The sequence below is a fragment of the Gigantopelta aegis genome, chromosome 3 (assembly GCF_016097555.1).
Source record: "Gigantopelta aegis isolate Gae_Host chromosome 3, Gae_host_genome, whole genome shotgun sequence".
Classification (NCBI taxonomy): domain Eukaryota; kingdom Metazoa; phylum Mollusca; class Gastropoda; order Neomphalida; family Peltospiridae; genus Gigantopelta; species Gigantopelta aegis.
Window position 1 is genome coordinate 76,866,198 of NC_054701.1, and position 15,736 is coordinate 76,881,933.

At 37.6% G+C, this 15,736-nt stretch overlaps 1 protein-coding gene across 1 annotated transcript; it reads left to right on the forward strand.

Annotated features, from left to right (window-relative positions):
- The first annotated feature begins 176 nt into the window (after nt 1-176).
- LOC121392714 (protein shisa-4-like) lies at nt 177-14,217 on the forward strand. The gene is made up of 4 exons (XM_041523819.1): nt 177-292; nt 1,442-1,568; nt 9,118-9,266; nt 13,523-14,217. The coding sequence occupies exons 1-4, from the start codon at nt 235-237 to the stop codon at nt 13,669-13,671; spliced, it is 483 nt and encodes a 160-aa protein (XP_041379753.1). The 5' UTR covers nt 177-234; the 3' UTR covers nt 13,672-14,217.
- The last annotated feature ends 1,519 nt before the right edge of the window (nt 14,218-15,736 follow it).

Below are 15,736 nucleotides of genomic sequence, written 5' to 3' on the forward strand. Positions count from 1 at the left end.
GGAGGGCATGCCACCTCCACACCCTTTGGCTACACGCCTGATAAAAAAAAAATATATATGCTAGATAAAATTTATATTGTAGGCTGTAGACAAATAATGAAACACGAATGACCCAGACTACAACTGATAACATTCCAGCGTTGCGACTTTGAGATACAACATGGTTTAGTACTGCGGCGAAACCTGACTGACAGGCTATAGAGACACGGGTTACATTAAGTTTACTACGACAATATGGCGTCCAGCTCTTGGCTTTTACCTTTCACCGTCTTTCTGGGATTCTGTTTATCAGGTAAAGTAGTATTGTTACATGAAAACCCATATACACGTATCTAATAGTCCTTGTTAGAACGACAGTAAACACAAGAATTCGTATAAACATTGACCAGAAGAAGAGATAAAAGGCTACTTCATTCAACTAAAACCACCTGGTCAGGTAGGTTTTACCTGGCAGTATAATTTTGATATCTCTGAGTCACTGTTTTGTTGTTGTTTATTTTATTTTTTTCGCGTACTAATTCGACTCAATATTCTGTGTCTATTTATGATAGTGGAATTGGAGGGTGTGGACTTCTTCCCACCTTCTGTGCTATAAAAAGTTAAAGTTTGTTTTGTTTAACGACACCACTAGAGCACATTGATCTGTTAATCATGGGCTATTAGATATCAAATATTTGGTAATCTTTTACATATATAGTCGTAGATAAAGACATTTTTCTATTAGTAGCAAGCAAGGGATCTTTTATATGCGCCATCCCAAAGACAGGATAGCACATACCACGGTCTTTCATATACCAGTCATAGTGCATTGGCCAGAACGAGAAATAGCTCAATGGGCCACCGATCGATCTTGGATCGACCGCGCATCATGCTAGCGATTTATATTACGATTAATATTGATCTACGATCCGCCCCTTCTTTGTTATAAAGCAAAAGAGATTCCAGTATCTTTCCCTACGAATCTTGTGAAATTCGTAGCCTTCAGTCTTTCGATCAAAACCTTGTCGCAGTCTCCCCAGTATTAAAACCCCGCGTATGGGCTATTTCGCTTTCCAGCCAGTAGACCACGACTGGTATGTCAAAGGCTGTGGTATGTGCTATGCTGTCTGTGGGATAGATCCCTTACTACTAATGAAAAAATGTAGCGGGTTTCCTCTCTAAGACTATATGTCAAAATTACCAAATGTTTGAAATCCAATAACCGATGATTAGTAAGTCAATGTGCTCTAGTGGTGTCGTTAAACAAAACAAACTTTAACTCTATCTACTAGTGGGTGAATAATAGTATATCCTCATTTCATGCATTGTCGACGTTACATATATACTAGTACTTTATCAAGATAATGCGCACGAGGTTTGACATCCAAAAGTCGATGATAAAAATCAATGTGCTCTGGAGGTATCTTTAAACAAACTTTTTTTTTTTTCTTTTCTCGCGCAGGTCTTGAAGCTATACTGTGTCGACGCACCAGAACCTTCAACGGCCTGTTTGAAAACTCCATCGAATACCGCTACTGTCCTTATTCCTGCTGCGGCCATTACTACCACCAACACTGCTGTGGAACACGGTCAGTAGTGCAGGCAGGGGGGCCACGCTCCCCCCAATCAAACTTTTTTTTCTTTCTTTTTTTTAAACTGTATTAAATTTTATAAAATCATACATGCATGCATACTTGTATATGAATTTTTTTTTGGAGTGGGGGTGGTGGGTAAAAAGTTGAAAAAAGTAATAAAATCGGGGATTTGGGGGAATATTTTAAATTATGCTTATATTCCTTTTTCGTTTTTGCATATATTCCTTTTTCGTTTTTGTTTTATTTAAATGATCAAATAAAGACTATTTTTAATTGTTTTGTATTTCAAAATAAAGAAATTATTTAGTTATTTCCATAACTAGCAGGTGCAAATCCAGGGGTGTCAAACTGAGGTGGTGGGTTGGGCGCAGAGCATGGCTAGAGGTGTTTGAATAGGTTTTTATTACTTTTTACTAGTGCGAAACAAAGGGGGAGGGGCATGTCTCTTGACACCCCATCCCCCGGATCCGCACCTGAATAGAAAACCTTCCGCCCAAATAAGGTACAGTGGTGAACAATGCACGACATTATTCACGTACATGACATAACTGCATGTTAATTAACTGGGCTATCTGCAGCTATTGTATAACAAGGCATACTATTAACCCCATGTTAACCAATGTCAGATATATATTGCTTTTGCATTTTACAACATTAAAATAGCAATTGGGCCTTTATAAGAAAACTCTAGCACTGATATTGCCCATGCATGTTAGAACATTCACAACCATCAATTGGATCTTTCCGAGGAAACCATAACACTAATATTGTTTTTACCTTTTGGGACATTCATAATTTTCAAATTGATCTATTCCCAGTCTGGAGTTCGTCGCGGTAAAACGTGTTTGTGCACACTGCACGTGCTTTCGCGGCTCGAGTTGGGGATCCTTCACTTTTGTTGTTTTTGTCAACGAAGTAAAGTTTTCTACTGGGATGTATGCGGCCATTTGAACTGACTGAACGCTGGAACGCTTCGACAGTCTGCACCACCAGGTTGGATTCTTTTTTAGCGAGATTCCTTGCCTCCACGTCATTTCTCCGTCTGACTATGTTGACTTGTTTTTTTTCGTGACTCGTATGACGGCCATTCTGCAGAACGCCACGGTTGTTCGCGTTTAGTCTCTACATGTCCGAGCCTGTCCTAGCAGCACTGGAAGATTGACCGCCCCACTCTAAGAAGAAATAGGAAGCGGGGTCGGTCCCTACTACTCTTTTCTAGACTTTACTTTGTTTTATTGTGATACCATCTCGTATCCTCCGGAGTCGGGCCCGTCCGCACCACTATACCAACCCATGACGACTGGAATATACCCTAGTCTGATTCTCTCTCTCGTTCAGACTGTCAATCTAGGGGTTTTCTTGACGGGATGCAACCCATCTCGTCCCTACAAGCTGTGCACCATAACGGCCTTAACGAGGCCACTCACGTGGACATATAGATCGGAATTTAAACGTTTAGACCTTCGTTCAAAAATTGATGTCGAAATTACTTTCTTTTTTTAATATTATTAAATAGTCCGATCCTCTCTTCTTTCTCTTATTTATTTTTGGACTGTCCTTCTAAAATGCTCCAAATTATATAAATATTCGACCGAGCAGTCAATTCTTTTTAATTTTGGCTTGGAACTTGTTTTTTTTTTGTTTTTTTAAATTCTGCCCATTTTCAACTCTACCCCCACCCCCCCTCCTCCATCCCGAGTCAGGCAACCGATCATATCTAATTTCTTTTTGACCATCCAATCTAATCTAGCGACCAAATTTAATGAGTAGAATTTTCTTTATTAATTATATTAATTAGAGATACGCATCAAAATTTTAAAGGCCCACTATTTAATTTTTGGATGTAAATTTCAAAATTGTCCTCTTAATTGTTTTCTGTCTCGGGACAAGCCCCTGGCTATCCAGTGACAGGCCCCGGGACGGACATGCTCGAAACTCTAGTGGTATATGAGCATGTAAAAATTATTCGCACTCACACTCAAATTGATCTATCTAACGAAACCATAAAACTAATATTGCATGTTTTCAAACCCCAATCCTTAAAATCAATATTTTAAACATCATCGTTAAGAGATTTACTGTATGAATGTATCTGAACAGTTAGAAATATACGCATACGGACATTACTGTTCTTAATACACTCTACCTCACACATTGCTATGAACTATCTGTATTTTTAAAGTTAACCGTCATCACACAAAAGGTTCGGACATAGATGCTGATACTGTAGAATCACTTGTATTCGTTGTGGTCAAATTCTCGTGTAATTCGTGGACTAATGCAGTCAACTAGTAAAATGAAGCTATGCTGCTACCTTTTTGATCCACGAATTTAAATATCCTACGGAATGTGTATTTTAGGACAACGACGAACATGTAAGCCCACGGAAAAAAAGAGTTCACATTATATTTGGCCCTGTAGCTACTGATCAAGTATTAACCAATAGACCAGAGAAATGAAAGCTCATACGCTAACATCTCAAGCACTCCAACGTTCAATATTTTTGCAATTAATCACTTTCATAAGACAAAAATATAGAAACCTTTACCAAAGACTGATTAAAATAAAAACTCGGAATGACAATAATGTATGTTCTTATTTCTGTGATCCAAGGTAACGATTTCTTAAGTTACTTAAAATTATTTAAATTTTTATATTTTGATGAATGGTTACAGTACTTAAGTTGTTTACAACCTTGGGCAGTGGGTGATGATTACCGGGACCAGTATTTGTACTCATATTGGTACATGTTGCTGTTTTAACAGTCGTCGGTGTACTATCTATAATGTAGATGATCATCAGTTTGCCACATGGAATACTTCACGAATGTGTATATGATAATTGTATAGTTAAAAGGCCTAAAGCAATTCAGTCAGTTACAATCAGGTACACTCCTTGAACTTAATGAAACATATTGCACAGACGTCTTACGTCATACAACGCTGGCCAGGTGAATATTATGCTGATCACAAAGAATGAATTGCTACCCATATCAATACCCGTTGTTGAAACAAAAACAAGATCCAAAGGTTACTCTGAAATTAATTGGCAAGTCAGTCTTGATTGTTGACTGGCAGGTATTGGATCAAACTCCGAAACCCGAAGGGTACAAAATGTTTGCGCTACAAGTCTTTGTTAACCAAACTATATAAAATAATTAAGTGCACAAATTAGTGATATACAAACCTGTAAGAAGGATACCAATGCCTCATAATTAGTTAACAGAAAGCAATGTTAACTTAGCTAATTTCCTCTAAATTTGGTGGGGGTTTGAGGAGGAAGATGCAGTGTAGAGTTGTAACATTGGGCTGAATGTTGGACAACCTACACGAGGAATCTGATGCCAGACTAGAAGTTCATGCAATTCACTGATCAAATCTATCTGACTAAATATTGTTGTACACTGATGTTCTGTTAGCTTTTGCTTTTTTCCCCACAAGTCAAATATCCATGAAACAATTGGATAATTTCTGAAAAACAATTCCTATAAACTTAATACTGGAAACATACCTCTTAGTATTGGGATGATGAGTTTGTTTGCTTTTCATACTCTGAGATGCAGTGATACTAGTTCATATGTTGTTGTTTTTGTTTGGGTTTTTTTGTGTGTTTTTTTCTGTTTGTTTGTTTGCTCTAGTTCGGAAACTGAAAGGTCCAAAATGTAATATTCGCAGATGAGTGTACATGCTTCATGTTATTAAAATACAAGTTGATGGATGGAAGCTTACCTGTATATACAAATAATTAGGATTTAGTGACACAGTTTTGGCCGTTTCTCTTACCAGCCAGTGCACCACAACTGGTATACCAAAGGCCGTGGTTTGTAGTATCATGTCTGTGGGATGGTGCTTGTAAAAGATCCGTTGCTACTAATGGAAACAATATAGCGGGTTTCCTCTCTAAGACTATATGTGAAAATTAACAAATATTTGACACCCAATTGCCGATAATTAATAAATCAATGTGCTCTAATGGTGTTGTTAAACAAAACCAACTTTAACTGATGGTTTTTTTTTATATATATATATATTTTATTATTTGCATTTATGGCAACAAATAATGCCCTTCATAAGACATGGATGTCAAATTTTAATAATTTGTATGACAAATGGTCGCCATTTTGTTTTCCGCCATCTTGTTTTTCATCATTTGACCATAAGAGTAAATTTTAAGATTCTCAACATAGCTTTTTTTTTATAAAATAAATGTATACACATGCTTATGTGGCAATATCAAGTTTTATCTGTATATAATGGTATTTTATAATATTTGTAATGTTTCCTGTAACTAATTAAATTATTGTTATTTACAGGTAATCATTGTATGTTATGTTTTTAATGTTTACTATACCTAATTAAACCAATGTCTCTTTTAGGTAATTCTGAAAATGATAGTGCTCCTTTAATTTAAACATTTACTTTTAATACAGCTTCTTTATTCCGGATGCTCTATTTCAGTCAGCTTGTTAACTGGTGATATGTTGATTAAAAACACAAGCATGAATCTTGCACAAGCACCTAACAATAGCATTTGCATTTTTGCGCTGCGTCTGTCCTTTTTTTCTAAACTTTGAAGCTTGGGTCTACTATAAGCTGGTATTCTGTCTTAGTGTTTCTGTTCAGCTTCTAGTTACATGTATATAATCTTCAGCATAAATACTGAGAGCTCTTGTTCTCAGTGTGGTCACTATTGCTGTGATGTCGTATTCTTAGATGATTTCTAAGGTTAGTTATTTGTATTGGTTATTTGTAGTATTCATGTTTCTTATCTAGTGTATTTGTTTACAGGCAGGTACTAAATGTAAATTAATGTTTGTGGATTAACTCGGTACATTATAATATAATGCATTAATACGTAAAATAACTCTTCTGCAACTATATTTATCTAAAGTAATTAAATTACAGATGAAGTATATTAAATTAAGTTCTAATGTCTAAATGGTAATGCAGTTAATATTATGATTTCTTATCACTAAATACTAATGGGTTTTAACGTTAAATTCATTATGGTGTGATAGTTAACTGAGAGTAAGGTGTTTGCACAGTTTGTATTATCTCAGAAGAGATAGTTTATTTTATGCTATGATTATTATTGCTATTAATATAATTATGGACTTTGGATTATAGTGTTTATACGATACTTAGTGCGTTTTATTATTTTATTTAAATCGCCAGGTGTTACAACCTTAGTTACACACACTTGGTATGTACATGACTGTGTTGTTGTTATATGTGCATATTTTTATGACGTTGTAATGTATATGAATGTGTTATTAGGAAAGTATGGATTGTATTAAGGAATAACAGATGGTGTTATGTCATGTATATTGTGAATTTATTGTTTGATAGGAACCATGTATTAGTGATATGTGATTCGATACATATGTTTAATTATTTATGACAGTCTAGGAAATGCCATGTGTCATATGTATTTCTTATCGTAATGTCATGTATTCTGTTCTTGTTGTATTTTAATTTATTGTTTTGATTGTTTCAGGGTTTTAAAAATACATTATGTGTGATGTTGAACACAATGCCATTGTCCTGTACCATGCAGCTGTTTGTCGTCTGTTTTGAAACAAATCTAATGCTGTTACACTAATGCCACAAAAATGCTATAAAGATTGCTGGAATACCAATTTTTAAAAATTATTATTAAACAATTCCCGCTATTTTTTTTTTCTGCCATTTTGAACCATAAAATATAATTACTCATTTGACCAAAATATTTTGGGGGAATTCAACATCTTCAAATTATATTTAAAATATATGTTGGACCAAATCCTAAATTGGACCTGACTTAGAGACTTGTTTACTTTATTAAAAAATTGTAATTTGTGTGTTAAATAAGCATTTCATAATTCTAAATTTTACTTATTTAACACCAGAAAGCAACATTTTATGTTTGTTTCTATGTCCTTTAATGAGAAACATCCAACATAGAAGGAATATAATCATAATATAAATTTATAAAAATATTCCAAAAATAACATTTTATTTTATTTTTTGTTTAACTTTTTACCTCCAAAATCATATTTAGCACGCAGTTTCGAGAGCGGATTTTTAATATGTTATACTAGATACATATATGAAATCAAAAAACTAAATAAAAACAATTTCTGTTATACTTTGTTTTGAGTTTACGTAATTTTTGGGTTAAATTGACTGGACTATTACGCTGTACAAATAACAGATATACTACACATATATTTTACGAGTTAAAATGATCATATTGTAAATTATATACTAAAAGGCAAAGGTTATTGTGACATGGATTGTTTGGAGGAATAAATTTGTGAATGGATTTATGGATGTAAACCAGAGAAAATGTCCATGAAACAGCTCGAAGAAATGCAACCAAGCAGTTATTGCAGGGATTGCATGCTTTGTGCAAGAAACATGGAATATTCGGGAGAAATCCTGTCCAGTGTTCACCATAAAAGGCAAGACATTCAGTCGCAAATCATTGCCACTCAGTTCAGCCTTCGGAAGTCCAGAAGTAAGAAAAACACCATTAGTGAACTGTTTGATGCAATTTCGCCATGCCACCCCTCATTGAAAATGACAGATGGCGAGTCATAGGGATGCTTGAATCTGGGACCTCACAGCGTGACGTCGCACGTCAATTCAACGTCTACAGAAACACCATATGGCACTTATGGCAACGATATCAACAAAATAACCAGGTCAGGGACTGTCCCCGTAGCGGCCGAGCACCCGTGACCACCCCTCTGCGAAACAGGTCTGGAATGGCACTCCCATGAACGTTCACCAGCGTTTAGTGGCCTCAGTGAGACGACAGTGCCAGGCCTGTATAAATGCTAAAGGTGGACACACTCGCTACTGACTGTGTGAACTTCGCTCTGGACCCCTCTAGTGAAGTGGCTCATTTGCATATAGCAGGTGCGCCCTTTTCATGAACTATTGCTCGTTTTCATACCTTCGGACATTTCTCTTTCCATGTTATAACGTTTCATACACGGCAGTAAAAACTTATCATCAATTATCTTTGTCTTTTGTGTGACACAATAACTTTTGCCTTTTAGTATACTTCACATGACTTTGTGACTACAAATTACTGCCAGGTGTAATAACGTAGTCACCAGCAATTGATTTCGTATAGTCTGCGTTTTCTAATTTGTCATCTATAAAAGTCGAATTTGTAATATTTGTTGTGTCTGTTATTTGTACATGTATATTGTAACTGGCCATCATAATGTTAATGCATTTATCAAGTTTTAATTTTCATATGTAAAAAACAAAATCGTTTTCGTATGTAAAAAGTAAAATCGTTTTCATATGTAATAAGCAAAATCGTTTTTATATGTAATAAGCAAAATTGTGGTGAAGTATAATTTTGATAAATACTTTTTTTTTAATATATGCGAACGTGCGCGCGCACTCACTATCACACACACATGGACGGATCAAGGCTTTTGTAAAGGGACCCCCATTCCCCGCCTCCCCTCTGGATCTGCCAATGAACTTATTGGACGAAAACTCACCTACTTAAACACACATTAACCGTTCTGATTTTATTTCAGGGTTGGGCTGATCATTGGAGCTGTTGTTGGTACTGTTGTCCTCATAGTGGTCGTCATCACGGTGTTGTGCTGCTTCTGCTGTCGTCGCCGTCGTGCCAATGGAACGCTCATGACTAGCTCCGCACCGGGCACTGTCGTTTACCAAACATGTGCGTCTGTACACACACACACACACACACACACACACACACATATATATATATTTGCATATTTGTTATACGAAATTTTTGAAACGAGTTCGGGAATTATTTTATTCCCAGTGCGACAGCGAGGGGGTATAAAACAATTCCCAAACGAGATTCATAACTCGGCCATTTACCTTTCGACCGACCGTTCAAAATTGCGCCAAATTCCCTCAATCAAAATTGCGCACCCTTTTCTCTTTGGCATTTAACTGCTCCATTCAAATTCCCTAGCACCACCACCACCCCCACCCGCCTGCTACCGATTTGATCGGGCTGCTGGTGCTACCTTGCACCTGCCAGTGCAGGCGGTCCCTCCTCTCCCCTCCCTCCACCTTTCCTATCATGGACGGAGGCCGGTCTTGTGCCCACGACAGGCGTGCGCTGCAACAGCTTGTTCTGAATGTGCACGTAAAACCCTATGACATAACATTACATAAGATTCATAAATTTTGAATGGCACTCCTGCAAATGTTATAATTTATTTATTATTCATAAACCATGTTTTAGGACAAACGCGAACTGACCGTAATAACATCCAGCGATGTCAAATACAGTGACGTGGATTGATGTCAATTTCAGAAACGGCGACTGTCGCAAGTTTGCAGATGCCCCATGTTTAGCCCGAGTACGCGGACTGTCATCTTCATAAATCAAGGCTAATATTCGTCCCTGAATACGAGGAACGAATATTAGCCTTGATTTATGAAGATGTCTGACTGTAAGAGAGCTAGACGGACATTTGGAAAGTTATATGCTCTCATTACACCGTATAACCTTCCAAATGTCCGTCCAGCTCTCTTACGGTCAGAGTACTTGGGCTACCCCATGTTCAGCCAACAAACGTTTCGCTAACCAGGGGCGTAACTACGTGTACGCAATGTACTCATTTGAGTACAAAATGTTTCTGCTTATACACAATTTAGCTATTTGAGTACACTTTTTTTCAACAATCACACTAAATTCTCAACGTTACGTATTAACGCTCCACTTTAGGGGAATCCCCAACGTCATTCAAAGCTTGGGTTTCATGAAGATATGACAGTCGTCATACGAATTTGACCAATACAAGCGTTTGTAAGAAAATAAGTTTTACAGACTGGAATTACTAGTGACTGAATGGCACGATTTTGAGTGGTTTCGCCATTTTCTTGAGTACACATTTCAAAAGTCTATTTACGCCCCTGCTAACGTTCGCGAACTATTTGATTTGTTCCCAACGTGGTCATTTGGTTTACCGCGAAGCGCATAAACCAGTATAGCGACACGTGACGTCAGCAGTGTGCAATAACAGTTTCAAGGTATTGTTATGACCCAGGCAATACAGGTTATTACCGTTTAAATAAATTTCATGCGTTTTGATTGGTCAATAGCTAATGCTTACCACAAGTACACTGTGTCATTTGCTGGAAAATACAGGATTTGCTGGAAAATACAGAATTTGCCGGGGTGTACGAAATGTCACGTGATTTGCGTAGTTATTATGGTTAGTGTATTATTAAGTGGGAAAATACTATATTTATATGACCGTTTATTGTATAACATATGGGTAATTTATATACTTAACCAATTTTTTCTAATTTTTTTTAGCTATTTCGTGAATTACAAAATAAAATCGGACACTGGATTTAATCGAGGCATCATTTATCAGCATAAGTAACATGAAATTTTCAATACAAAATAAAATGTGATTGTCACGTCGTTAAATGGTGTTTGGGAGTCCATACACGAACAAATCAGAAAATTGTCAGTAACGTGTCTGAGCTAATAAGGAATTGACAGTGGTACAAGGTCGTCACATGCACTGAACATGACCGATGTGGTAGTAGTGGCGTCTTGGTGTGGGCAGGAATTCATGACATCGGATAAAATAACCTAATTTTCATCATTCATGGGAATCTGAATCCTCAGCATTACAGTGATGAAATCATCACACCAGTTGTCATTCCGTTCATGTAGCAGTATCCAGGCGTTTTGTTTCAACAGGACAATGCACGCCAGCATTCAGCCAGACCAATGACTAGACTTCTTCAGAGGAATAATGGAATAATACTGAGGCACTAAACTGGCGTGCAAGATCGCCTGACTTGTTCCTTATTGCACAGAAATGGATTTTGTTGGGTCGTAGTGTGCGAGAGAACCACACGCATATTCAGAACGTCCACAACATTAAACATGTTTTAACTCGAGAATGGATCTCTATCACTATTCCAGAGATCCACCGTCTCATCGGAAGCATGAACCGACGTTGTACCGCTGTCAACTTGCAATGTCCAAGGTGCTCAGACACATTCCTGAAATTTTTAGATTTTCATCTATGGACCCCAAGCACCATTTAACGACGTGGCAGTCACACGTTTCATTTTGTATTGAAAATGTCCTGTTAGTTATACTGACAAATGATGCCTCAGTTACATCCAGTGTCTGATTTTATTTTGTAAGTCACGAGTTTTCTTTTATTTAAGCACATTTACCAAATTGCCAAACGTGTGTGTGTATATGTATATACAGGACAACACTTACCACGGACTTCAAATATACCAGTCATGGTATTTACTGGCTGGAACAGAATTATTTCACTGCATGTGCTGTTCCTCTCCGTGATCAGGTCAGGTCAGGAGAGTGTTTAACGTGCACATTCAGAGCAAGCTGTTGTAGCGCACGCCTGTCCTGGACATATGTGCCGGCCTCGGCCTGCTACTCTGTCCAGGACAGGAAAGGATGGGGTGTCGCCGTGGCAACATATATTCTCGTGGGTTTTCCTCGACATCGATTAACACGTCACACATTCTCCCGTGTTAAAACAAGTTCTGTAAACACCTGTGATGTTTCCAAATATATACTTGTTCATCGTTTTGAAATGTCGCATGGTAAATTCTGTCTGTTTTATGCTTCCAATGGCCTGACCACCTTTGACTTTGTCTTTCTGAGATTTTGGCGGGGTTTCTTTTTTTTTTTTTTTTTTTTTTTTGGGGGGGGGGGGGGGGGGGGGGGTTGGTATGTTTTATGTTGCATTCATATGCGTCGTTGTGCCTTGAATAATTGTGATGGGGACGGAGGGAGGATCCAGCTCAGTCGGTAGAGCGTTCGCTTGAGGTGCTTGCATCATAGGATTCAATCACTGAGATGCTTGCATCATAGGATTCAAACACTGAGATGCTTGCATCATAGGATTCAATCACTGAGATGCTTGCATCATAGGATTCAATCACTGAGATGCTTGCATCATAGGATTCAATCACTGAGATGCTTGCATGATAGGATTCAATCACTGAGATGCTTGCATCATAGGATTCAATCACCTCAGTGAACCCATTGTCCCCCCATCCCAACCAGTGCACCACGACTGATATAACAAAGGCCGAGGTATGTGCTGCCCTTTGTGGGAACGTGCATATAAAAGATCCCTTGCTACTAATGGAAAAAATTTCCTCTCAAAGACTATGTCAGAATGACCAAATATTTGACATCCAATAGCCTATGATTACTAAATCCATAACTGACTCTTTGACAGGTATTTGCGCTGTTTTATAAAGTTTGTATACAATTGTTGATTGCCATAGCCTATGTATTTCTGATGCCGAATCATTCATTCATTGCATTTTGGAGTCTGGAACACACACACACACACACTCTCTCTCTCTCTCTGTTATTTTATAGTCAGGAAGGAAGGAAACGACGCACTCAAAACATTTTATTTACGGTTATATGGCATTGGACATATGGTTAAGGACCACACAGATATTGAGAGAGGAAACCCGCTGTCACCACTTCATGTGCTACTCTTTTCGATTAACAGCAAGGGATCTTTTATTTGCACCATCCCACAAACAGGATAACACATACCACGGCATTTGATATACCAGTCGTGATGCACTGGCTAGAGCGAGAAATAGCCCAATGGGCCTACTGGCGGGGATTGATCCCAGACCGACCGCGCATCAAGCGAACGCTTTACCACTGGGCTACGTCCCGCCCTACAGCCAGGAAGGAGTCACCATACAAACAGTACGCAGCATATCAGATCTAACAAAATCATGGTGTCTTAAAAACAAAAACTAAGCCCTCATGTCATTTTAATTTTTAACCATCACTATAAATTAAAACCTATAACATTGACAAACATTCAATAGGACGAATCGTCACCCACAGGTGGTACAAATTGCCCAAATTTTGGGTCCTGGCTTATGGACTAACAGAAATATCAATTATTATAATTTCAGCATCGACCACGAGCGGATACCCGATGACGACAACCACCGTCCAGTATCCTATATCACCATATAACGCTCCTCCGCCATCCTATGACCAGGTTGCAGCACCACCAATACAGACTGCAGTCGCACACGATAACTACGGATTTAAACACTAGAGAATAGTGGAAAGACTTTATTGCATTGCAGTCTGGAACCCCTAGGCCCAACAGGCGTGGGGTTTTTTTTAATAGAGGGGGCCCAAAATCCGTTGTTGTTATTTTTGAAAATAGAATTTAAAGGTCCTTGACAGGTGAACGGAACAAGTTTGCTTTTTTTTTTTATAGTGTATTCTGTAATATACAATGTATATTGTTTTACCAAAAATAGGGGGGCCAGGGCCGCTTGGGCCCCCTTCTGAATCCGCGCATGCCGATAGTTGAATTTTTTAAACTTAATTTGATATGTATGTGTACCCCTCTGCTAATTTTGTTTGACCTTTGGATCACCTGAAGTAAATTGTGGGCCACATGTTGCTAAAAGATATAATATATTGTATTAATAATGCACATCTTAAAGAGAAACTGTGCGGCTTTTGTTGTGATTCCAGATGTGTTAAAGGGACAGACCCTAGTTATTTAAACACTAAGGCATGTTTTTCACTATTAGAGCCGTTTATGATCACTGAAATCAAACATTACTTATATTTTGTTGTTTAGATTATCCATTTCCGTACAACCGAAGTGTTTCTGGTCATCCTGGTGTTTCTAATACCACAAAATGCATTGTTCATATTTAAAAAAAACCGCACGTGCGTCTGAGAAATAAGGGTTATGGAGTCGCGGTTTAGTCTATTTTTTAAGGATATTTCAACGTCACAGACTCTTGTTTCAATCTGTTGTATCCAAATGTGTTACAGGTTTGTAAAGTAACCAAACATAGTGTCCATTTTTACGGGTTGAAACTAGGGTCTGGGTGAAAAATATGCCTTAGTGTGTAAAAACTAGGGTCTGTCCCTTTAAAGTTGATAATTGAAATCAAACATTACTTACACGTTATTGTTTAGATTATACATGTTTGAAAAATCGAACTGTTCTTGGTTATCCTGATGCTTGTAATAACATGAAAAGCGATTTTCATAATTCTTAAAATACAAGTAACGTTTATGGAGACGATGTCTTGTCTATTTTTAGGGGATATTTCATAATTCTTAAAATACAAGTAACGGTTATGGAGACGATGTCTTGTCTATTTTTAGGGGATATTTCATAATTCTTAAAATACAAGTAACGGTTATGGAGACGATGTCTTGTCTATTTTTAGGGGATATTTTCCCGTTTCAATGACACAGACTCTTGTTTCACTCTCTTGTAACTTTATCCAGATATGTTACAGGTTTGTCCATTTTTACGGGTTGAAACTAGGTCTGCGACTTTAATATTGTGACAATATCGCCTTCTCAACACGTGCCCACTAATTAGCCGGGGGTGGAATCGAATACAAAACTAACCTTTCTGTCTGGGTCCGGCTACCCCTTTCGATCGGGCCCCCCTAAAGTTTACGACAATTATATTATAGATAAATTTTCACCCCCCCCCCCCTCCAAACCTCCCCTAAAGTTGCCTTGGCATTCCGCCTCATGTCGTTGGGACCCCCTCCAAAATGGATTTTCTGGATCCGCCATTGCTATATGACTAGAGAAAAAACTTTACTACCACTCACACTTTATCTCCTCTAATTATTTCTTTCTACTTGCTGCTAATCGGAAAGAGTAGCCCATGTAGTGGCGACAGCGGGTTTCCTCTCAAAATCTGTGTGGTCCTTAACCATATGTCTGACGCCATATATCCGTAAATAAAATGTGTTGAGTGCATCGTTAAATAAAACATTTCTTTTTTTCTTTCTCTCAACCCCCAAGAAAAAATAATAACTACGCTCAAAACATTTTGGAATCCTCTCAATGGTCAATATAAAACAAGATTATCAATTTGTTCTAGGTTTTACGGTAATGCGAAACATGACAGTATTCCCTCTACACTAAATACAAATTTATTATTTAAATTAATCAGTAATTTCCACATTAAATTAATGCCTGGCTGTCAGTTCACATATAATAAGTCTAAAAACAATTAAGTAGAGAGGGAGGCATTCGCCAATCAAAATATACAAAAATAAACACCACACAAAAATATAATTATCACCTCGGTTGAAAATACAATAGAAAGAAAGAAATGTTTTATTTAA

Coding starts and splice junctions, on each gene's coding strand:
- LOC121392714 (XM_041523819.1), top strand. CDS start 235: ATGGCGTCCAGCTCTTGGCTTTTACCTTTCACCGTCTTTCTGGGATTC. Junction 293..1,441: donor TCTGGGATTCTGTTTATCAG/GTAAAGTAGTAT, acceptor TTTCTCGCGCAG/GTCTTGAAGCTATACTGTGT. Junction 1,569..9,117: donor CAACACTGCTGTGGAACACG/GTCAGTAGTGCA, acceptor ATTTTATTTCAG/GGTTGGGCTGATCATTGGAG.